General features: G+C 40.3%; 1 protein-coding gene, 1 long non-coding RNA gene and 1 pseudogene across 6 annotated transcripts; 2 read left to right on the forward strand and 1 right to left on the reverse strand.

Moving 5' to 3' along the window:
• The first annotated feature begins 98 nt into the window (after positions 1-98).
• LOC134212709 (uncharacterized) lies at positions 99-10,066 on the forward strand. 4 transcript variants are annotated; one of them, XR_009979332.1, is made up of 6 exons: positions 99-309; positions 612-830; positions 991-1,283; positions 3,331-3,905; positions 9,550-9,881; positions 9,962-10,066. It is a non-coding gene; the product is annotated as an uncharacterized LOC134212709 (long non-coding RNA). The 4 variants fall into 4 exon arrangements; XR_009979331.1 differs by having other exon boundaries at positions 9,550-10,066; XR_009979333.1 differs by having other exon boundaries at positions 101-309; positions 3,331-3,390; positions 9,550-10,066.
• Positions 10,067-11,229: 1,163 nt separating this feature from the next.
• Positions 11,230-12,488, reverse strand: LOC134209925 (DET1 homolog; annotated as a pseudogene).
• Positions 12,489-14,694: 2,206 nt separating this feature from the next.
• Positions 14,695-16,914, forward strand: LOC134216852 (actin-related protein 2/3 complex subunit 1A-B). Of its 2 annotated transcripts, none has more exons than XM_062695638.1 (3): positions 14,695-14,853; positions 14,918-15,092; positions 15,721-16,914. In XM_062695638.1, the coding sequence occupies exons 2-3, from the start codon at positions 15,020-15,022 to the stop codon at positions 16,767-16,769; spliced, it is 1,122 nt and encodes a 373-aa protein (XP_062551622.1). In that variant the 5' UTR covers positions 14,695-14,853; positions 14,918-15,019; the 3' UTR covers positions 16,770-16,914. The 2 variants fall into 2 exon arrangements, with proteins under 2 accessions (XP_062551622.1, XP_062551624.1); XM_062695640.1 differs by having other exon boundaries at positions 14,700-14,853; positions 14,921-15,092.
• The last annotated feature ends 6,235 nt before the right edge of the window (positions 16,915-23,149 follow it).

The following is a 23,149-nucleotide window of genomic DNA, read 5'->3' on the forward strand; positions in this document are numbered from 1 at the left end:
GAAGTCTCCATCGGTGTGTAGAGTTCTAGGTATACAGTTGAAAAGACACTAAGTCACACGCTATAATCTGTCAACTTTTGAGCATATCTTTTTCACCGTGCATAACTGACAAATGAATTTCTTTTTGTTTTTCTCGACCTTCACTTACGTAAATAAAATATCGAAATTCATAAATAATGCCTTTATTTTTTCATGTCGGCCGACCACGATTTTACCAAAATTTTGTATATTCGCAATTATTTAACTAAATATAGACAATACAATTTATGGAGTTCCACGATTTGGACAATCTTTCGATTACGGATACAGGTAAGTAGTTGCCCAAAATGCAGTAGAAAACTCTTGAGATAATTTGGATGGGATCTGCTTTGTTTCCAGTTTCTAAAAACATTCCACTTATGCTCCATCCTCCATCTCCGATTTATGGAATTCCGTCATAGTTTCGCGCTTCTGCGGTACAACAAGGCAGAATGGATACGTTTGCACGGGTTTGAACAGTTTTCCATTAGGGAACTGTCTTCTCGTACGCAATAAAGTATCAATTCTGCTTGGCTTTTTAGTGTTTAAGAAATACTTTGTCATCTTCTCAATCATCGTCTCGGTCCTTTCAGATCACACCAGCATGACAATAGTCCGAGGCTGGAGGCCACGTCATCTGATGATGTGCAGGATCAATGTTTTTCCGACACCAAGTTATCCCACCAACACCAGCGTACCGTTTATGCTGCTTAAAAACGATACCACAGTTTCGGTATCATCGACAATGCAGTCTTTATTATCTATTTCAGTTGCAGCATAATTATACACCCGAATCGCTTTGATTGTAACAGGTGAGTTGTGTACATTAATTTTTCTTAAACAAAGTTTGTGTTATCATTCGTATTTTCAGAAGATTTTTCCATAGAAATATTGCATAATTGCTACCCAAAAGATAAACAATTCAACACAAAACAAAACTTAAATTATCAAAATTATATTCCTTTTTTGCAGTTGCGTGAGCCCGTACGGTGACTGCCTGTTTCCAGATTCCCGGATGCAAAGTTATCTGTAAACAAACAGGAACATCCCTGTTTCGTCATGAACCCCATTCAATCCGGTCCATAAAGTATCACTCAAGGGAATTCTTATTCTGATGGACTCGACGGATAGCAAGGGAACAAAACATTCCTGCGATCAAGATCGGAATCGTCTACAAACTCAATCCACAATGAACGACAAAGGACAATCTTCAACGGAGATACTAAATCCGACAATAGCTGGAACTTGGAAAGGAATTCGGACCGGTAAGTTTAATAGTTTGTTTTTGATAAATACTAGTGTCAAAGCCTCTTTCAAAGGATAATTTTGTCTGCAGAACTGTTCTAAAAAGCAAAAGCATTTTTTTAGTAAACTCTAATTACCACGTATGTGATAACATGAAGCTCGATATGCACGTAGCGTGTTTTTAAACGCCACCTCCACGCAGCGTTAAAATAACGCAGGTGTGCATCGGCACCGTTTTTCCCGATACACACCTGCGTCCTTTTAATACCGTGTGCACGCAGCGTTAAAAAGACGCTATGTCGGCATCGGCCCTAATATTGTAGATCCAGTTGAAAACCGAACTGAGCCCTCGCGACAATCGCATTTTCTCCCATTTCCGGATGACGCAACTGCATCGCGAGTAGTGCGCATCTATGCCATAGCCGTGCGCCATCATGCGCACCACTCGCGATGCAGTCACAGAGCTCAGTTCGGTTTTCAACTGGATCTACAATACTATGGTGCAGGTAGGCTTTTGGAGACGTACACTAATTACATAAGCAATTGTTTCTGGGTTTGTCAACCCCCTCCTCTCATGTAAGATTTTTCCCATACAAATCAATTTTTATTTATATGGAGCGTAAGAAAATGCCCGTCCCCTCCCCCCATAAGTGCTTACGTAATTAGTGTAGATCCCCTTTGAAGTTCTACACTCAGAAAAAAGCGCACATTATATATAAGAGTTTTGCACTTAAATTGTGATCAGTTACTTTCATAAATGAAAAATATGTGCAGCGCTAATGATTTTTTGCGAGCTCGACCAAGATAAATTTTAAGTGCAGCTCTTATGATATTTAATAACAAACTATTAGATTCCATTCATCTTATTTCTTATGAATTGGATTAGTGAAAATAATAAATATAATCAAATTTAGGATTGTGACAAATGAAAACGTTCGATAATATAGATATAATACTCATGATGATTGATTTATTGCGTCTATCATTTTACCGATTCTCGTTTTTTCTTCCATAAGTTTGGCCGAGCACGGCTAGTTGGGATTAACAATCTACGTTCAGAGGAGCCCTCTAGTTGATCTAATGCTATCATATTTCCTGTGAGCAGGTTTCTTGCTGTTGATTTGTCCTTGAACATGAAACGTCGATGAATATTAGAATTAGCAAAGCCAGCACCGCACATTCCGTTAGTCATAGGAAGCCAAAAAACGCCCATCACTGCAAACTCGATCTGAGGAACACCTCACTTCCGGAAGGTACGTCGCCGTTGAGGTTAACGGGTTTGGTTGCCCAAAATCAATAGTCGAATTCCTGAAATTTTTGTGATTTCGAGTCGGATTTAATTATATATTGATAATAATAACTTACGTTCATTTCCATAAAGCTTCAATCGGCTCGTGAATTGCATCCTAATCGCTCCAGCCGGAGGATTGTAAATCGTCTACGAGTTCGTCGTTTATACAGGTTTATACCACCACTGAGAACCGATTTACGGAGCTGATACGTACTGAAATACAAATTAAATTATGATTATGAAATAATATATTATAAGCTATTTACCTTCAAAAACGTTCAAGTTCGACGGATTTTCTTTATGATACCCGGGTCGACAATGGATTTTCCTTGGAGTCAGCAACGTGCGATGTGCGCGGTTTCCTTTTGATATTGTTTATGTTGATGCACTATTAATTCATTATACACATAATGCAGTATAAATGTACCATGCATAAAATTTATTAGTGATACATATTTTTTATTACACGCACATAGAATGTAAATTTTAAATCACACTCATCATCTATGTGGTTGCTGCACATAAAATATATCAGCCGTTTAATTTGAGTGTACACAAAAAAGGCGATTCTGAAGGAAGGTTCAAAAACCTTATGGGAAAACAAATTTATTGTAGTAATACATAATATAATATAATATCATATCATATATGAGTGACGGAGTAAAGATTTCAAACTATTTTACCTCGTATTTTACGCATTTAGTGAAAATGAAAAAAAATACCCCTTTCAATCTATTTTTTTTTTAAATTTCATTATTTTCCTCTTTCTTCTACAGAAATAAATTAATATGTCGAACTTCTCGCACCCCATCAACTGCTTCAAAAAGATCGGACTGGTAATATTAATTGGAATTGCTGCTTTAGATTCGCTGAACATAGTTACTATTCGTAAGTCATTACGCCCTCCTTAGCCGTGCGGTAAGACGCGCGGCTACAAAGCAAGACCATGCTGAGGGTGGCTGGGTCCGATTCCCGGTGCCGGTCTAGGAAATTTTCGGATTGGAAATTGTCTCGACTTCCCTGGGCATAAAAGTATCATCGTGTTAGCCTCATGATATACGAATGCAAAAATGGTAACCTGGCTTAGAAACCTCGCAGTTAATAACTGTGGAAGTGCTTAATGAACACTAAGCTGCGAGGCGGCTCTGTCCCAGTGTGGGGATGTAATGCCAATTAGAAGAAGAAGAAGAAGAAGTCATTACGCTCGCCATTACGTTACCTCTGTCATCTGATGATACCGATTCAACTATAACAACAACCGCGGTACAATCCCTCCTGCTTCAAACTGCAGGCAGCATTTCTGAAGGAAGTCTCACAGGAAAAGCCGGCGCAAAATATCATGCGATGAATGGTAAGTTATATTGTTAATATATTTCTTCTTCCCAAAAATTATACTTGCTTAAACTTAAACTGTACGCATTGTTCTAGTCACATATCTTCTTCTTCTTGGCTCGACATTCCAAATGGAACTTTGCCGGCTTTTCAACTTAGTTCTATCAACATACCCGCAATTGCATGAGTATGTATCTTGTGTGACAAGTACAATGGATACAATATGCCCAGGGTGTTTCCAACCCGAAAACATGGAGGGTTCGTATAAACCATATTATTAGGGTTTTAAAATAGAATCTTGAAGACAAATATTATTTTCCGAAATTCTTCAATCTGAAGACAATACTTACAGGAATCATTGGAAATTCCTAACTGGTTTTCTTTTAGAGAATCCTATAAATTCTTCTGAACTTTCGAAGTGTATCTAAAATTGTTTAGAAAATAATTCTTCTAGTATGTACTTCGAAGGGAATCCTTTTGGGATTCCGAAGGAATCTGCAATTTCAAGCAAATTCCAAACAGAATCTTCCTGGACTTCGAGGTAATTCTTCTGGGATTCCTAACGGAGTTCTTCTGAATTACAAACGGAATTCTTCTGGGATTCCAAATTCTATTCTTCTGGGACTCCGAAGGGAATCCAAACAGATTTCTTTGAAACTTCCAGAAGAATCCCCGGAAGACTTTTCACCGAACATCCAAATTGATTTCTATAGCGATATTTCATCAGAGTTTCAGAACGATTTCAATCGGAATCCCAGCAATATTCCAATCCGAATTTAAGAAAGATTTCCAATTGAATCCCAAAAGGACTCTATTCGAAATCCCAAAAAGATTCCGTGGACTTCATGATCACATTAGTCTTTTTGTACGTACATTCCAACTCCTCAACATGCTCTTGTCCCTCGGCCACGTCCGGAATGTAATGTATGTTTGAAAAAGTTAAACCCTGGTACATGAATTGGACCACTGGGAAAAGAGGATTTGAGGTTGGTTTCGGACGTAGCGAAAAAGTCATAATGATTTTTATCTAAAATAATTTTCACACCATCATTGGTTATTGGTTCCTGTTACGAAGGTAATCATTTCGGGATTCCAAAAACACTTTCTGAGATTTCAAAGGGACACCTTCTGGGATTCCAAAAAATATCCTTTCTGGATTCTGAAAGGAAGCGCTCCAGGACCCCGATAGGAATAGTTCCAGGATACCGAAAGGAATCGTTCTATGAATACGAATGGATGCAATCCGGGATTCATGAAAAATTCGTTCCGGGATCATGAAGAGAATCCTTCCTTGATTACGAAGGGAATTCTGAGATTCCAAAAGAAACATTTCCCGGATTCCGAAGAGAACCCTTCTGGAATTCCGAAGAAACCCATTGTGGAATTACAAACGCAACCCTTATGGGATGGCATCGAGAATTATTATGAGATTCCAAAGAAAATTATTGCTGAAATCGAGGAGAATCCTTGCTGGATTCCAAGGAATGGTTTCATGATTCCGAAGAAAATCGTTCCGTGATTTCAAAGAAAATTGCCCAAGATTATGGTGGTAATCCCAGAGGAATTCGCTTTGGTATCCCTGAAGGTTTCCCTTTGAAATCCCAAAAGGATTCGGACTCGCACCGTTGTAAAAAGTACAACACATTGAGTAAAAATGAGATAACTTTTTAGTCAGTTGACCAATTTGCACCAAACCACCATGTATTCCTCAAAAAAATAGTTCTTCATCAATTGAAAAGATAATAAAAGTGATTCGATAGAAGGCTCGGGTAAATATAACTAAATAAAAGGCTCAGGTGCACTGGGAAAAGTGACCAGTAATGAATTATTTATTTATTTCATTAACAATTCATCCTAAAGTAACGCGATTTTTTATATATCATTTCTGATAATATCCTTGGAGTTGATTCGCAATTCTTACTCCCCTATGACCGCAGGTGGCCACCGGAAATTCCGGCCACAGGAAAACCCGGAACGTTCGTAAAATGGTCATTTTGGAAAGTTCGTCCTAGAGCAGCGCAATTTTTCTAAACCATTTCTGATGGGTATGTTTGAGTTAAAACACATTTCTCACACTGCTATGACCGCAGATGGTTACCAAACGGTCTTCCGGAAAATCGGAACATCCGTAAAATGGTCATTTTGTGAAATTCGTCCTAGAGCAGCGCAATTTTTCTGATGGTGATTTTTTAGATATTCCACAGTTCTTACTCTACTATAACCGTATTCTTATAATCCGGAACGTTCGTAAAAATAGTCGTAATAGAAGGACGAAAGAAGATGGAAGAAGGAAGAAGAAAGAAGAAAGGAGAAAGAAGGAAGAAGGAAGTAGAAAGAAGGAAGACGGAAGAAGGAAGAAGAAAGAAGAAAGAAGAAAGAAGGAAGAAGAAAGGAGAAAGAAGGAAGAAGGAAAAAGGAAAAAGAAAGAAGGGAGAAGGAAGAAGGATGAAGAAAGAAGGAAGAAAAAAGAAAGAAAAAGGAAGAAGAAAGAAGGAAGAAGGAAGAAAGAAGAAGGAAGAAGGAAGAAAGATGAAGGATGAAGGAAGAAAGAAGAAGGAAGAAGGAAGAAGGAAAAAAGAAGAAGGAAGAAGGAACAAGGAATAAAGAAGAAGGAGGAAGGAAGAAAGAAGAAGAAAGAAGGAAAAAGAAAAAAGGAAGAAGGGGAAAGGAAGAAGGAATTAGAAAGAAGATATTAAGGGGAATGAAGAAGGAAGAAAGAAAAAGGAAGGAGAAAGAAAGAAGAAAAAAGTAAGACGGAAGAAGTAAGAAGAAGAAGGGAGAGGGAGAAGGTAATTTTTTTATTAACTATTCGGCCAAGCGGCATTCGACCAAACGACCCGTTCGGCCAAACGGCATTCGTCCAAATGGCCGGACACCCAAAAATATATGTACTACGCAAACAAATGAATAATAAATTCTATCATAATAATAATGCTATCATAATAATAGACAGGGGGAGATTACGGAATTTTTGTTCTACTTAGTCAGTAATTGAACTAATTAGTGCGCGATAGTTAAACTATAGGTTATACACAGCATGCCGTTTACCAAGACGAACCCCGCTACATTCCCTACCCCATATTTTTCAACATCCCAGTGATTTCTCGTGGAAGTGCAGATGACTCGTCGGCTTCCATCAAAGCGAGTATCACGTCAACATTTTCCTACCCATTCCTTAATTGACCTGCATTCGGACACGGCCGGCGCTGATATTGCTTTATATTGGGTCACCAGTTTTTACACATTAAGGAGAAGCTAGTCCCAAACATCATCTGTTGGTTCTCTGTGTAATTACAGCTGGCCTGGCAATAACGGAGTAGCAACCATGGGCGGTCAATCATGCATGCATGAATTTCCAATATTAACAGTTACTGTTAGACTAGTCAAGTTGAAGGTACAGGATTGAAATGGAAACGCTACGGAAATCCATTTCCTGTTCTAGCGATTGCTGTAACATGAGAAGTATACAAAAAGATACAAAGTAGGTGAATGAAATGGGCCTGAGATTGAACCCAAGGCATCATATGTATGAGGCAGTAACGATATTTGTAAGAAACACTTTTCTGAACATATTGGTTTTCAAATTCCAAATAACTGTAAATGACGGTACTTTTAAATATCCTGCGACATCTAACAATACCGTTTGATCCATATATCACCACCCAGCGGATGTAATCCAAACTAAACAGTTTTTCAGAATAATGGTTTTCATCCTCGAGCAGCTGTGAAGAAGACGGCCACTCTTTAATATCACAGCTCCGGGGTTATATAATTAAACTGGTGGTCTCACATGTACTATCACTACTCTACGGATGAATTTTAAATTTCACAATATTTAAACATACAGTCAAACCTCCATGAGTCGATGTTCTATGACTCGATATCGACTCATGGAAGCAAATTATGCCATAATAAAAAATATTTTCCGGGTTACTGTGATGGTCCCTTGAAACAGCTTTCCAAAGAAATTCTCTTCCACATCTCGATATTTCCATGAGTCGATGGTCCCTTCAATATCGACTCATGGAGGTTTGACTATATTGGTTTCCAATCCCCGAACAACTTTGTAGAAAACGGCAATTTTCTAAATCCCCCAGATCCCAAGATATCGAAGAACTGATATATCATATGCAGTAGCACCTCCTTGCGGATAAATTTTAAATTATTCTGTTTTTCAACATATTTTCTAAATTTCACAGATTCCGAAATATCGAACTAAACTGATCTCTCATATACACTAGCGTCGCCTTATGGATTAATTCTGAACTTAACAGTTTCTCAACATATTGGTTTCCAATGCTCGAACAACTTTATAGAAGATAGCAACTTTCCAAAACCAATAGATCCCGAAATATCGAACCAAACTGATCTCTCATATACAGTAGCGCGGTAGCGCCACCTTGCGGGTGAATTCTAAACTAATTAGCTTCTCAACATATTGATTTCCAATTCTCGAAGAACTTTGTAGAAGACTGCAACTTTCTAAATCCTTCAGACCCCGAGATATCGAAGAACTGATCTCTCATATACAGTAACGCCTCCTTGCGGATGAATTGTAAATTATTCAATTTCTCAACATATCGGTTCTCTGTACTCGAACAACGTTGTAGAAAACGGCAATTTACTAAATCCCACAGATCCCGAGATATCAAACTATACTGATCTCTCATATAAACTAGCGCCGCCCTACGGCTCAATTCTGAACTAAACAGTTTTTCAACATATGGACACAGATGGGTTTCCAATGCTTGAACAACTTTATAGAAAATGGAACTTTCCAAAACCAATAGATCCTAAGATATCAAACCAAACTGATCTCTCATATACAGTAGCGCCACATTGCGGATGAATTTCAAACTAATTAGCTTCTCAACATATTAGATTCCAATCCTCGAAAAACTTTGTAGAAAACGGCAACTTTCTAATTCCCACAGATTCCGAGATATCTAACCAAACTAATAACTCATATACACTAGCGCCGCCTTACAGCTGAATTCTGAACTTAACAGTTTCTCAACATATTGGTTTCCAATCCTTGAACATCTTTGTACAAGACGGAAATTTCCTAAATCCATAGATCCCGAGATATCGAACCAAACTGGTATTTTCATGTACACTAGCGCCGCTCAGTGGGAGAATTCTAAATCAATTTTTTTCTTGACTCATAGGGCCGCATGGGATTATAGATGGATTTAGATTTTTTTCAGAGTTTTTAGAATTCTTATAAGAAACATTGCGCCATTTATTGTGAAGATGGACTATTTTCACCGGTGTTCCGTTGGTTCCGGATCTTCCGGAGGACCAGCAGAAGATCCATTGGACTTAAAAAATGTCCTCAATGAGAGAATATATCCCCTTTATTATTTTCCCGAAAAAATCACGTTCGTATCATTTGAATTGGCTTCATTATAACGGATTTTAGGACTGTTGTACTTTTTACAACACGCGAGTTCTCGTCTTATGAAAGTTGAAGCGAGTTGCGGAAGGTTAAAGACCCAAAAATATTCACTCATCATATATCACCTTTGTAATCCCGAAAGGAATTCGTTTGGAATCCCAGAATGATTCATTTGATAAATCTTCCACTCAGTTAATCCAAAATTCAATTACCTACTTATGTCGATATATTTGTTCAAATTTTCTATTGATATCTACCTATCTAGCCAAATTCAAGCGCGTAGCTACTTACTACTCATCAGGGAACGTATGAGAAGAGTAATGCTGAAAAGAGATCTCACGTCATCCAATCTTCGAGGAACAAGCAAAGCCTGCCTTACTGGACTACCGTTCAAGGCTAAAATACACGGTATATATTGGATCACATCCGTAAAATCAGTACCAGATGATATGTGATGCGGCTCTAAACAAAAATAGTCAACATGTGCTACCACCACGACAGGATGTCTTTGGTTGCCATCTCAGTGCTAATGGCGTAAGGAAGCCGATCCACCACGACAACATATCCGAGGGGAGAAAGTGTAGGAATCTTTTTGATGTAAGAACTTTACTTTGGGTGTCGGTCGATACTGCATAATTTTAAATAGCTTGCTTATAATAAAATATATAAAATTATAGATTTCGTGAATAATGCTACACCGGAGTTCGTGCAACGTAACACTGTGGCAGACATTCGCCCTGAGAAATGTACAAATGGATATTAAAATAAAATACCTACCTATATTTTTCTGTGTTTAACCATTCTGTATGTCACCCAAAAAATGGAAACTCTTGAATAAAAAGAGTTTCTGGTAATATGGTAATATCAACGCACCCTCTGACCGCAGCCTATCTGCGTTGATATAATTACCGCTAAGCGATACGTCTAGGGATCGTTCAAAAATTACGTCCAAGGTTTGAGAGGGGAGGGGGTTCTAGAATTTGTGACAGGGGGAGAGTGGGGGGGTCTAGCAGTGTGCAAAGAAGACGAAACATTATATATTTTAAAGTTGTACGTACAGGGGGAGGAGGTCAGTGATTTGTTACAGGACGGGGAGGGTTCAAAATGCCGAATAAACGATGGACGAAATTTTTAACAATCCCCTACCTGGCAACTAAAAAAGATTGAGTTTGATACTAAGGACACACCTGTGGTACTTGTACCATGGTACAAGAGGACAAGAAAATTATTGCAAGACTATCTTTGATAAAGACAATAATTGGTATGGTACTCATTTCAAGATTCCTGTACCATGGTACTTATACCACCAGTGTGTCATTAGTATGAGATAATATTTTTCTACCAGAGAGTGGCCCTAAAATTCGAATCGTTTTTCTGGCCCGAGTTGTTTCATTACGATTAGGGAAGATTCATTAATTACGTAACGCAAAAATTGCCCATATTTTCGACCCCCTTCCTCACACTTTGTATGAAGCATCTGAAATGTTTGTATGGGTTCACACTTCGAGCAATCCCCTCTCCCCCTCCAGACATTACGTAATTTATGGATGCTCCATTAGAGTATTTTAGACGTCTTCCAACTACTTTTTCATCATAAGGCCCAATGTCCACGTAACGTCTACTCAACACTGCGTGTAAGCGGCGTAAGAAGGACGCAAGTGTGCATCATGAAAAAGCGATAACGCAGCGTCGCCGCGCCGATGGCACTTGCATTATTTTCATGCTGCTATAAATAGTTATGGCGTAAAGTATTTTTGAAAAGGGCCAACTTCCAATAAGAAACTTTTTGGAGTGGACACAAACCTATCTCGTCCCTTAGATAGAAAACAGTGCAGACAACTTACAAAACGAATAGTTGTAATTCTTCTCAAGCCGCAATACAAAAAATAGTTATCCAAAGTTTGATTTTATACTCTTGTCACTCATTATTGGTAAGTATAAAAGTTCTTATCACCATATTTAATACAATCAGTCAACAAATAACTTTCTACCGATAAAATTCTATCATCACCTTATCATCCGTGCCCCCGGATGTGGTATGTGGAAGTTGGCAATGTATTCCCTATTGATACGCTGCACGCTGATTGCAAACTGCTCCGTGAGGTGGAACGCGAACGCCACTCAGCCGTCGCGATCCAGAGCTCGGCAGTTGAATTTGACCTCCAGCGCAGATTCGGAACTTGAGCAAGCCAGAGTCTCGGGCAAAGAATCGTATGGGAAACTCGGCGCACGCTTTAGGTCACCCATTGCCGAAACCCATTTGTCGTCGAAGCTGAACAAAATAAGGTGCAGGTATGGAGAGCTGCTGTAGCTTTGTGCACTAATTGGCAGGGTGACCAGGATCCGTTTGGTGGCCATTTGAACTCCTCCGCCACGATTATCGTTTGCTTAAAACGCTGATGAAGCAGATTGCTGTAGATGTTGTTCGCTAACGAGCTGATAAATTGCGTTTGATGTGCCAGGTCGGCATTCCTGAAACTGTCACAGAAGTTCTCATACAGATAAAAAAAGCTCCGGGTATTGATTGCCGTAAATTCCTATTATCGTATTCTTCCAGATGTTGTAGATCACAAACGGGCTGTTGCGAATATTTGGTTCTTGAATCTCCAGCCTAACTTCGTCCTCGCTAGAATATTTGATCAACAGATGATCATCATCCAGTAATTCCATTTTCCACATTCGGAGGATTCGAAACTTATCGAAGCGACGATAGAATTTTCTCAACGCAAATCTATCTTCGCCAATCGACTGCTGAATATGCGCTTGGCTGAATACCAACCAACATACGATGCTTAACACTATTGATCGTTCGCTCACGAAGCGCTCGCAAGTTTAAAATGTTCCCCGTTGTTCTACCTCCGGACGTTCACATACTGTACAGCATTCCTTCATCTCGACAACAAAACCTACCCATCGTTCGTTCAAGTTTGAAGGTGCCTTCAGCTATCGAAAAGATATGAGCCGTTTGTTGTTGAATCGACAGAATGGCTAACGCGTCGCTGTAAAGGTAAACGCCTTGTATTTGGTCGACATTAAAGTCCATCGAGTCGGAATTACGTCCATACGTCTGGCAGTGTTTGTGTACAATTCGTAAATCCAAGGATGATTATCTTCTGGTATGAATGATCCAGCTCCAATCACGTATTTCCCATCGTTGGTAAACAGGCTGCATTCGCGGTTCAGTTGATTTTGTTGAATTTCCATGCTGTGTGCCTTAGCTAAAATAAGCAACATTGGTCATTGGTCTGTCTTTACCAGCCTCACAAAATCTCACCTTTTTTTTCTTTGTTATGTCTGTTGACAGACGGCTGGGACCAATCATGGTCCATCTCGCCAAAATCTCACCTTCAAAGCTATAGTCATAAATTTGACTCCGAATCTCGTAGCTTCGGCCTCCGGTTCCATCGTTGAGAAAAACAAAGACTGATGGTAGAAAACGTAAACATAAACAAAAACTGACAGGAATAAAGTCTACACTCCACAAAACACTTTCAAATAAATTTACCATAATATGAGTAAAATACACTAGCGCCTCTGGCGGTGCTGGTCTCGTGAGCTCATCTGGGTTGCACGAATTTTTAATCGGTTCTTCGGGACTCACACGTCCCGGTTATTAGTTCCTGCTTTGATGTTGCTGTGTTACTGTGTTTTAAGTGTAATATTACAAAATAAAATTTCGAATAGAAATATAATAAATCAATAAATCAAGCATAATTTTTCATAACGACGTATGTAACAAAAGTAAACAAAACGGGGTTTTTAATACAACGTGACAATCACATGCGGCTTTATATAATACGCATCGATTTTACTGATTTCAGATCTTAAAATTCTTTAATTCTATCTTTTTGCGAATCGACGTATGTGAAAATTTCTATTTTTGAAGTCTCACTGTTACATACGTCGCTTTAACATATGGGAACTAAGAGCGACCTATGTAACAAAAAAAGCAAAACAAAACAAAACTGCAGTTGCGTCAATCGTGCACTATGAAAAACCGACCAATGTACACCGACGTACGTGTAGCATACCGGTGTATGTATAATTTTATCGTTTTTCACAGTGAATTTGAATGACTTGAGCTTTGCTGTGAAGCACGCTTATTACGTGTCATGTAATGATGCATGCCAGCGGAAAAAAGTATTAAAAAAAGATTTAGTTTTAAAACAGTTTTAGAAAAGTTTTGCCAGCTTTCTGCAAAGGATTTCTCGAATCCTCATAATTGTTACATACGTCGTTATGAAAATTATGCTTGAAATGTGGTAGATTACCTTGTTTTTTGCTCCTTGTCTATCAAAACAGATGTCAAAACATCAGAAAAAGAAAGAGAAGTCCAAGGGAAACAGCAAAAAGAACCATATCCATTATGTGTGGCATACATAAATTTTGACTATAGCATTTCCCACATAACGGCTATGTGAATTCGCATAGCATATATGTGGAAACACACATAACCGTTATTAATTAATAACCTTTATGTGGATTCTCCTTAGCGGGTGGTTATTAACGCACACGTAACATTTATTTGTAAATTTCTTTAGATTTTTGCCAATAAAAATGTGTGGATTTTTATTAGTGTAGAATATTCGGATCAAAATGATTTTGAACGAAAATTACGGATTTTTATTTTCAGCTGATAGATTTTAATTCTAACACCCTGTAAACAATCTCTGTGAACTGTCAAATAAGTGAGGTTAAGTAAAAGATATTTTAGTTACTAGATAAAGATTGTCGCTGTCGTCGCTGTCCGGAACATCTTTTGCTGGCGAGGATAGGGGAGCTAAATGTCAAAGATGGAAAATCCATACGATTTGACAGGTATGTACCACACATGTTTCGGACAGCAGAACAAAGGGAACAGTAGCGACAATCTTTATCTAGTAACTAAAATATCTTTTGGTTAAGTCAAGATCTTGCATTGGTCTATACACGGAAGAAGTAAACTACCCAATAGTGAGTTTAATTCACCCAACCTCGAACATCCGTACGGGAAGCCAAAATTGAGTAAGTAGGGTCAAAGTAGTTTAACTTTACTCCCATGTTAAAAAAGTACTCAACGGAAAATTTATTTACCCAAATGTAAGTTTAATTCACTCAATTTTGACCTCAGGTAATAAAACTCAAAATTGGCTTCCCGTATTGAACTGGCGTCTTTGGATTGTTTGGCTCTTTTGTTTTTGACAATAGAAGAAAGAGTGGATGAAAGAGAAGAGAAAAAAATAACTCAAAAATAAGTTTAAAAAAACTCAACGCTGGGTACTTTTTTTCTTCCGTGTAGGGAAATGGGAAATCCACGTTACAATATGATTATTTTCATATCTGAGTGTAAAGTGAGTATTTTTTCTCTCACGGATCTCACGCCTCATGCGTGCTCGATATAATCGAGGCTCACATTCACACAAGCGAAATGTCAAATTTCGTTCATAAAAATTTCATTGATCGCTGCCACCAGTCCCGTTGTTCGGTCGATTGTTTTTCAATTCGTGTATTTTTACACAAATTACAGGTGCAAAATTCGCGTAGACGGCCCAGAGTCCGCGAATTTGTTAGCATTTGCCATCCAAGCCAGGTAATTTTATATTTTACAGTTCGATTCATTTGTCTTGTAGCACTGAATTTGATTTGATTTTCAGAAGCTTTGCGTGGGGTGTGACCACCGGAATCGTACTTTGTCATCTTTTTATCAGCCATCGATTAGTCACCGTTTAGGGGTAGCTTGAATTAGATTGCCCAAAATGACCGAGCGCCACACCTTCGGGGGTAATCTTAACCCAATCACCTGCCATGCCTGGAACAAGGATCGTAGCCGTAAGCACCTTATAAAATCTTAAATATTCGATTCTATATGCATTGCTGACTCCATCACAGGGCTGGTAGTGTTTTTTTGGCGATAGCGGTTATGGGTCATATTTTTTCATCTGATAATGTTTTCATATATATGTACAATTCTTTTGTTGATTTGAAACCGGTGCATGAAACAAATTGCCTGATAAAATTACTTAATTCTTAAAATTATTTAATTCCATTACTCGACTCGAGTCAAGTCAAGTACGAGACACTGAAGACGACCACACAATTGCGGTCGAAATACGTATCTACAAAGAAAACAAAACGTAATGGAATTATATGGAAAGTACTAAACTCGTCTTGACGGTTGAATACATTCCACTAAAAAGAGCTTTAAATATTTTTTCTACGTTGACTTGTTTAAATATTGCATCAAAGCCTTAATTCGATCAACATAGATTTTTGTTAGTCATATTATATATCATTTCGATTTTCAAGTAGATCTATAATATTTAAAACTTGTGAAAAGTAACTGCTTTCTTATATAAAGAATATTGATGCTACAACGGACTACTATAAATGAGACGAAACACAAACTATTGAATGCATTAATTTCACACAATTATTTCGTTACGATTTTCCATTACAGAAATTGCCATCTCCCCGAACAATAACGAGGTCCACATCTATAAACGAGAGGGATCCGAATGGAAGTTGCTGGACGTGCTGAACCAGCATGATTTGCGTGTGATGGGGATCGATTGGGCTCCGAACACCAACCGGATCGTGACTTGTGCTGTGGATAGAAATGCATACGTTTGGAGCCAGGGAGATGATGGCAAGTGGAAACCGACCTTGGTTCTGCTCCGAATCAACCGGGCTGCGACCTGTGTGCGTTGGTCTCCGCTGGAGAATAAGTTCGCCGTGGGATCTGGGGCCCGGTTGATTTCGGTTTGCTACTTTGAATCGGAGAACGATTGGTGGGTTTCGAAGCATATTAAGAAACCGATACGTTCGACGGTGACGTCGTTGGACTGGCATCCGAATAATGTTCTGTTGGTGGCGGGTTCTACTGATTATAAGGTGCGGGTATTTTCCGCCTATATTAAGGACATTGAACAGCACCCGGAACCTACGGCTTGGGGCCCGAAGAAACCCCTGGGGCAGATGTTGGCTGAGTTTAAGAATTCAACTACTGGAGGAGGTTGGGTCCATAGTGTGTGTTTCTCTGCCGATGGTAATCGGGTTTGCTGGGTGGGCCATGACAGTGCGATCAACATTGCCGAAGCCAACAATGGAAACGTGGCCATCAAGCTCAAGACGGAGTATCTTCCGTTCCTTTGTTGCGAGTGGATTTCTCCGCAATCGATTTTGGTTAGTGGACACAGCTGCGTTCCTCTGATCTATACCTTCGATGGTAGTCGGATCGTGTTGGCAGCCAAGCTGGATCAGTCAACAAAGAAGGAACAGAGTGGCATCTCGGCAATGCGGATTTTCCAGTCGTTGGATCGGAATTCTCGTACGGAGAATTCCGATACCAATCTGGAGTCGATTCACCAGAATGCAATTACCTGTGTATGCATCTATTCTGGCAATAAGGGAAGTGCCAGCCGAATCAGCACTTCTGGCTTGGATGGCCAGCTGGTCATTTGGGACATCAATACCCTCACCCGTTCAATGCAGGGTCTCAGAATTTGAACATATGAAACGTCAGTATTCGTCGGCCAAAGAGGTACAGGATAAATTTTGACTGATTTATTCTATGCGAAGCATTTAGAATGGCTGAACAACACTTTGCTGGTCAACATTGAATCCATTAATAAATTCCAATCTTTACACTCGATTCTAGTCAAATGTACAGATTTCTGTGGAACACAAAAGAAACTCCAGTTTGTTGGAAGAAAAAATCATATAACTTCCAACATCGTGGTAATAAATTGCAATCCTAAATTAGGTTTAAGTTAGGAAACATAAAATAAACAGGGAAGAGGCAGGTGGGGTGGGTAAAACAAATTCCTAACAATTTGATGCCTAAAAAAATGATGTAACTGAATTAAAATAATTAAACTAAATTTACTTTTTTGGTCGAACTTGGGTCAGTTGGCTGACTGAGACGTGTGGCCATGGCCGGGAGAGATCGTAGTAGGCAGCGGCATCGGGTGGATCATTTTTTACGCAGCGCTGTCATTTTTTTGGCAAAAGTTTTGTGAATTTTCAATGTGATTATTGTGTAGTGAACGGAAGAGTCGAAATTGGTACCTACGAGTAATGTGTGTTATGAGTTGAAATCTATCCGCTGAGCACCATTCCAGTGCTGATGCAGCAATTTAACTACATGTGCGCCAGAAGCTCTCAGATGCAACCAAGTTTCGCCCGACATACGCTTTGTTTCTGAGTACCCAAGCGAGGAAAATCGGAGGAAGCGTGTCTCAACGATAATCCACCTGGTCGAGGGAGTAGCCATTACCATCGCAGTCTGCTATCCGGTTATCCGGTGGCATTGTTTAGGCATCGGCACTTGCCCAATCCTGAAGTTGCGCGACAGCTGTTACTCCTTAATCGTGAAGTGTCTTGCCTCTGGATATGGACTAATTTGGTGAGATTGTTTCAAAATGTATTTTAATATGTTTCTACTAACTAAAACTAAATACGCGCTGGATATAAAAATCCGGAAGTTTTCCTATGGATCCATTATCCAACTGATAATGGTAGCATAAACTGGCCAAGCAAAAAGAAACCTCGGACTGGTCATGAAATGTCAGGCAGCCTGAAATGGGTCAGTGGAGCTGCAGTAGAGCTAGCACTTTCTAACTCTCGGATTAAATCTGCCTGAACTATATAAACAGACAGCTTTCTTCCATAACATCACTGCCAGACAGTTGGGGTTAGTTTGTACACACACACACACACACACACAACTTGGGTCAGTTGGCTGACACCCCCATCTTGAAAAAATGTACCTATCAGGTGTGCCCCCACATTAAGCAATACATATTACGAATGCTGATCACTTATGATTACTAAAGATCGTGAATAAAATTGAGGTAGGCATTGTTATTGCCTATCAATATATAATTATGTTATTATAGATATTCTCATAAGTATTAAAACTAAATCCTAACTTCCCCAAAAATGCTATCGGCCACATGCCACCCATAGGCAATGTTCCTCCCATCGCCTTGACAGCCTCCAGAAGTATCCACCGATAGATTTAGTAACTAGAATGAATTATTAACTGGGAACGACATCACAATCAAAGATATGGGACAATTGTGCTCCACCTCACGACAGTGCGGGCTACGAAATGGTGAGTTCACATCCGGGAAGGAGTGCCTCACATAGCTCTGTTCCTCACAAGTTCCAATACTCACGCTTTCACGGTTCTTCCGATGACAATTGACTGCCAGCTAAGGGTTGCGTACTTAGCTGGTAGTGTAGTCTGGGCACTGTTGTCCTTCTGACATCAGCTAGAGTGAGAGGGTGCGTCCAGTGGGTTCCGTTGAACTTCTATAAAAAGCTGCATCTGTCCATAAGCAGGCCCTATCAAAGCGACCGTGTGCCGCTCAAAGCGCACTAGCCTAGTCCTGGTGTTGGGTGATACTTCAAACAAATTTGACCCGACTGATCGAGCGTTTGTTCACCAAGGATGTGCGGCTAAAACAGCGTCTGTTCTGGCATCCAGCGGCTGAGTATGAAATGCTATTCCCCGGAAGCTATACCTAAGATGGCAGCTCCATACCGGTGGATAGGGAACCTTGGGCCAACAACCTACTGTTCCCGAAACATCAATTTGTTCGAGAATCCGATAATGAAAGAATACGGACTGATTTTATGGCGACGACTCTTAGCGCGACATAACGGACACGAATAAGAACATGGAACGTTTTAACCCTAGCCCAGCAGGGTAAATTGGCACAACTTGCCAATGAGGCACACCGCATGAAGCTTGAGATCCTGGGACTGAGTGAAGTCCGTTGGTCAAACTTTGGAGAACACAGAACGCCGTCGGGGGAAGTTCTGCTATACTATGGTTTACGAGGTGAACATGCTCCCCGGCATCGCGGAGTTCGCTTCTTACTAAGCGCTCAGGCACACTCTGTGCTTATGAAGTGGGAACCTATAAGTGAAAGGATAATCGTTGCCAGATTTAGAACACGGGTCCGAAACCTTACTATAATCCAATGTTATGCGCCAACCGATGCTGTCGATCTGCAAGACGAAGAGAACTTCTACAGTCGACTCAATGCCGTCGTAGATAGAATTCCGAAGGGTGATATCAAGATCTGTTTGGGCGACTTCTATGCGAAGATCGGATCTGACAACTCGAACATCAGCGCATTATGGGTCGCCATGTTCTCGGAGAAATGAGCGAAAACGGAGAGCTGTTCGTAGAATTTTGTGGTAATAACGACATGGTGATCGGGGGATCGCTCTTCCCTCATCGACCGGTTCACAAGGTCACGTGGGGCTCCCGTGACGGCTTTACAGAAAATCAAATCGACCACATCTGCATCAGTCGAAAATGGAAACGGAGCCTTCTTGATATACGGAATAAACGTAGTGCCGATATCGCGTCTGATCATTACCTCCTCATCGGCGAAATACGCCTGCGCATTGCGCGGATTCGTCGGTAGGTGGAGAGAGTTGGACGCCGGTTCAACACACGCCGACTGGAAGATGTCACGGTGAAACGGTTCTTCGTTGAAGAACTGGAAACGGGTGGAGGGTGGCAACGTGGAAGACCAATGGACCGCCATTAAGAATGCCTTCATCGCCACCAGCGAGAACAATCTGGGTGCACTACGCACCCAGAGAAAACAATGGATCACCGATGAGACCTGGAGGAAGATAGAGAAGCGAAGAAAAGCCAAAGCCGCAATAGAGCGATCAAAAACCTGAGGAGCCAAAGTATTAGCCCGTCAACGATACTCGGCTCTTGAGAAGGAAGTAAAACGCTTATGTCGACGGGACAAACGAGCGTGGGCAGACTATCTGGCCGACGAAGGAGAGAGAGCCGCAGCAAACGGGGACATTCGCCTCCTCTACGATATCTCACGACGCTTAAGCGGGGCGAAGATGAATGCAACGATGCCTGTGACCAGCTGACCAGCTGAAACGCTGGTTTGAGCACTTCGAACAACTTTTTCAAGTACCAGCCAGGCCACTACAACCTCGGCATGATTTGCCTAGAATCCGATGTATAACACGCGTCAATACCATTATGTTGCTGTGTACCGTTCTCAAAGTTCTATGGAAAGTTATCCTAGCCCGGATTCAGGAGAAGATCGATGCAACTCTCCGACGGTAGCAGGCCGGATTCCGTGCCGAAAGATCCAGTGTGGACCATATTGTCACACTCCGTATCATTCTGGAGCAGGTCAACGAATTCCAAGAGTCCCTGTAGTTGGTATCCATTGACTACGAAAAAGTTTTCGACCGTCTCAATCACGAGAATATGTGGGGCGCCCTGAGGAGGTTCCTGAGAAAATCATCGGCCTCATCGAGGCACAGTACGAGGCCTTTTCGTGTAGAGTGCTGCACGATGGGGTCTTGTCCGACCCTAACCGGGTCGTAGCTGGTGTGAGGCAAGGATGTATTATATCACCGTTACTGTTCCTCATCGTAATCGACTAGATTCTGGTAGGTGCGATTGACCGTGAACCAAACCGCGGGCTGTTATGGCAGCCTATAACCATGGAGCACCTAAACGACTTTGAATTGGCTGATGACGTTGCACTCCTCGCTTAAGGTGATTATAGAATAAAGCCAGAAATCGGCCATTTTGTAAACCACGTAAGGTGATTATAGAATGAAGCCCGTGGTGAATTTCAAATTCACCACACGTTTATCTACATACATTTCCAAAAGCCCAAATCTGGCGTAATAGGTTTCGTACAGTGCCGAAACTCAAATTATGATTGTTCAGCATAACTAAGCAAACGTTCTACCATTATTTCAGCCCCATACGCGTTATGGTTCTTTATCTGGTGCGCTTGAAAAAAATATTGGAAAAGCACGTGGTTTACAAAATGGCCGATTTCTGGCTTTATTCTATAATCACCTTAACGGCGCTCTGATATGCAGAGTAAGCTCAACAACCTTGCCGAGCGCTCCTCTTCGGCGCAGGCTTAGTCATCAACGTCAACAAAACCAAATCGTTGGATGTAAACACGGTGACCAGTTTCACAGTAGCCGGGCAACCAATGGAGAATGTTGAAAGCTTCCAATATCTTGGTAGCCAAATGGCGTCAGACGGCGGCACCAAGATCGACATAGGCGCACGGATCAAGAAAGCAAGGGCTGTCTTTGCGAGATTAAGAAATATCTGGAAAAACAGGCAAATAAGTGAACGCACCAAAATACGAACTCTAAGGTGAAATCTGTGCTGTTATACGCTAGCGAAACATGGTCATGACGGCGAAGCCTCAATAAAGAAATAAAAGAAGTCGACCGAAATCTAACCTGGTAACAGGTTAAAGCGATAGCTGAACAACGCTCAGGATGGAGCTCTTTCAAGTCGGCCCTTTGCACCACCAGAGGTGTACAGGATCCATAAGTAAGTAAGTCACGACAGTGCAACAATGCGCCGAATCAGGCTGTGCCTACACTAGAGTGATTCAAATTTTGACTTTTTTGCCCCCCGATGCTTAAACGATTGCATTTGCCTTTTTATTAACCCACCTAAATTTTTAGCTAATTTGGATATAAATTGAATGAGCACGCGAGGTTTGAAGTTTGAATGAAAATTGCTATGAAAACAGTAACTTTCATGGAAAACCGTTCCCCAACGCTTCCCTTTAAGCTCTAACAACATATGAGTATATCGGCAACATACGAAATTTTACAAGGAAACAGGTCGTCTTTGTTTCGAAACAATTTGATGCTCTCAAGAAAAGTTATTAAGGAAATACTGAATCGTGGGAAATTCAATTTAACACGTAAAAGAATAACATCAATATCAATAATGAGCATTTTTGTTTTCTTCATAACTTTGTTTCCAAACGAGAAATCGCTTCGCAACAACAACTACCTTTCAGCTTGAGAAGTATTCTGTGTAAGCAATTTGTTGATCATATTTAAATAGTTCATGGGGCACCTCACAGAACTTCTTCCACATAAGGGTCAGTTTTCACAGTAATTTCCATACAAACTTCAAATGACGTGTGCACGTGTACATCCAAAATTGCTAAAAATTTAGGAGTATTATTAAAATGGCAAATGCAATCGTTTAAGCATTGGGGGGCAAAAAAGTCAAAATTTGAATCACTCTAGCCTACACTATTCCACTATATTATACAACGCAGAGTTTACACCCTCTCTTGCATTATGTGATGCCCTTTTGTCTGTGCTCTGGGGTCATATATGTTTGCATCCAGGAAAACTAATAGGCAATCAAATTAGATATCGATACCAAAAAACAAAAGCACGAGAAGATAAGGGGACCAGAGAACTTATATACGACATTGAAAGATGTCATTCAAAGGAATCGTATGGTCCAAAAGGTCTCTGTGTTTTGGTAGGAGTTCCAGATTTTGATATAATCATAGGATTACCTCCCGATTACATGCACATGGGTCTGATAGGCATTACAAGAATGATCTGGGAACTGGTAATGACAAGTGATGGTCCAAATAAGGAGCGTAGTTGTTATGTGGGTGATCAAAAACAGTTAATAGAGAGCAGGCTTTTGTCAATCAAGCTTCCCAGTTGCTTCCCACGAAACATCAGAAAAGTTGATGAATATCAGAAATTTAAAGCCAGTGAATGGGAGACTTTATTGTTCCACTGCATCTACCCATGCATGCACGATCTAATTCCGAAACAACATCTCGATATGATAATGCTGTTTTCAACAAGTCTGTTCGATTCGAACTTCACTTTTCTTCTATGAAAACGGAAATAGAATGTTGATTGGGTTTCATACATCAAACAACCATCCTGTCATACAAGTGGCCACGAAATATATTTTGAATTGTATTTGTCATCACACAAGGCAAGCAAGTAATAATCCCACAAAAGCTTGGATCGAAACAATTTGAGCTTTAACCAACTAAGCTACGAAGGACCTCCGTCAGCCT

This window comes from Armigeres subalbatus, chromosome 2, assembly GCF_024139115.2.
Source record: "Armigeres subalbatus isolate Guangzhou_Male chromosome 2, GZ_Asu_2, whole genome shotgun sequence".
NCBI classification, from domain to species: domain Eukaryota; kingdom Metazoa; phylum Arthropoda; class Insecta; order Diptera; family Culicidae; genus Armigeres; species Armigeres subalbatus.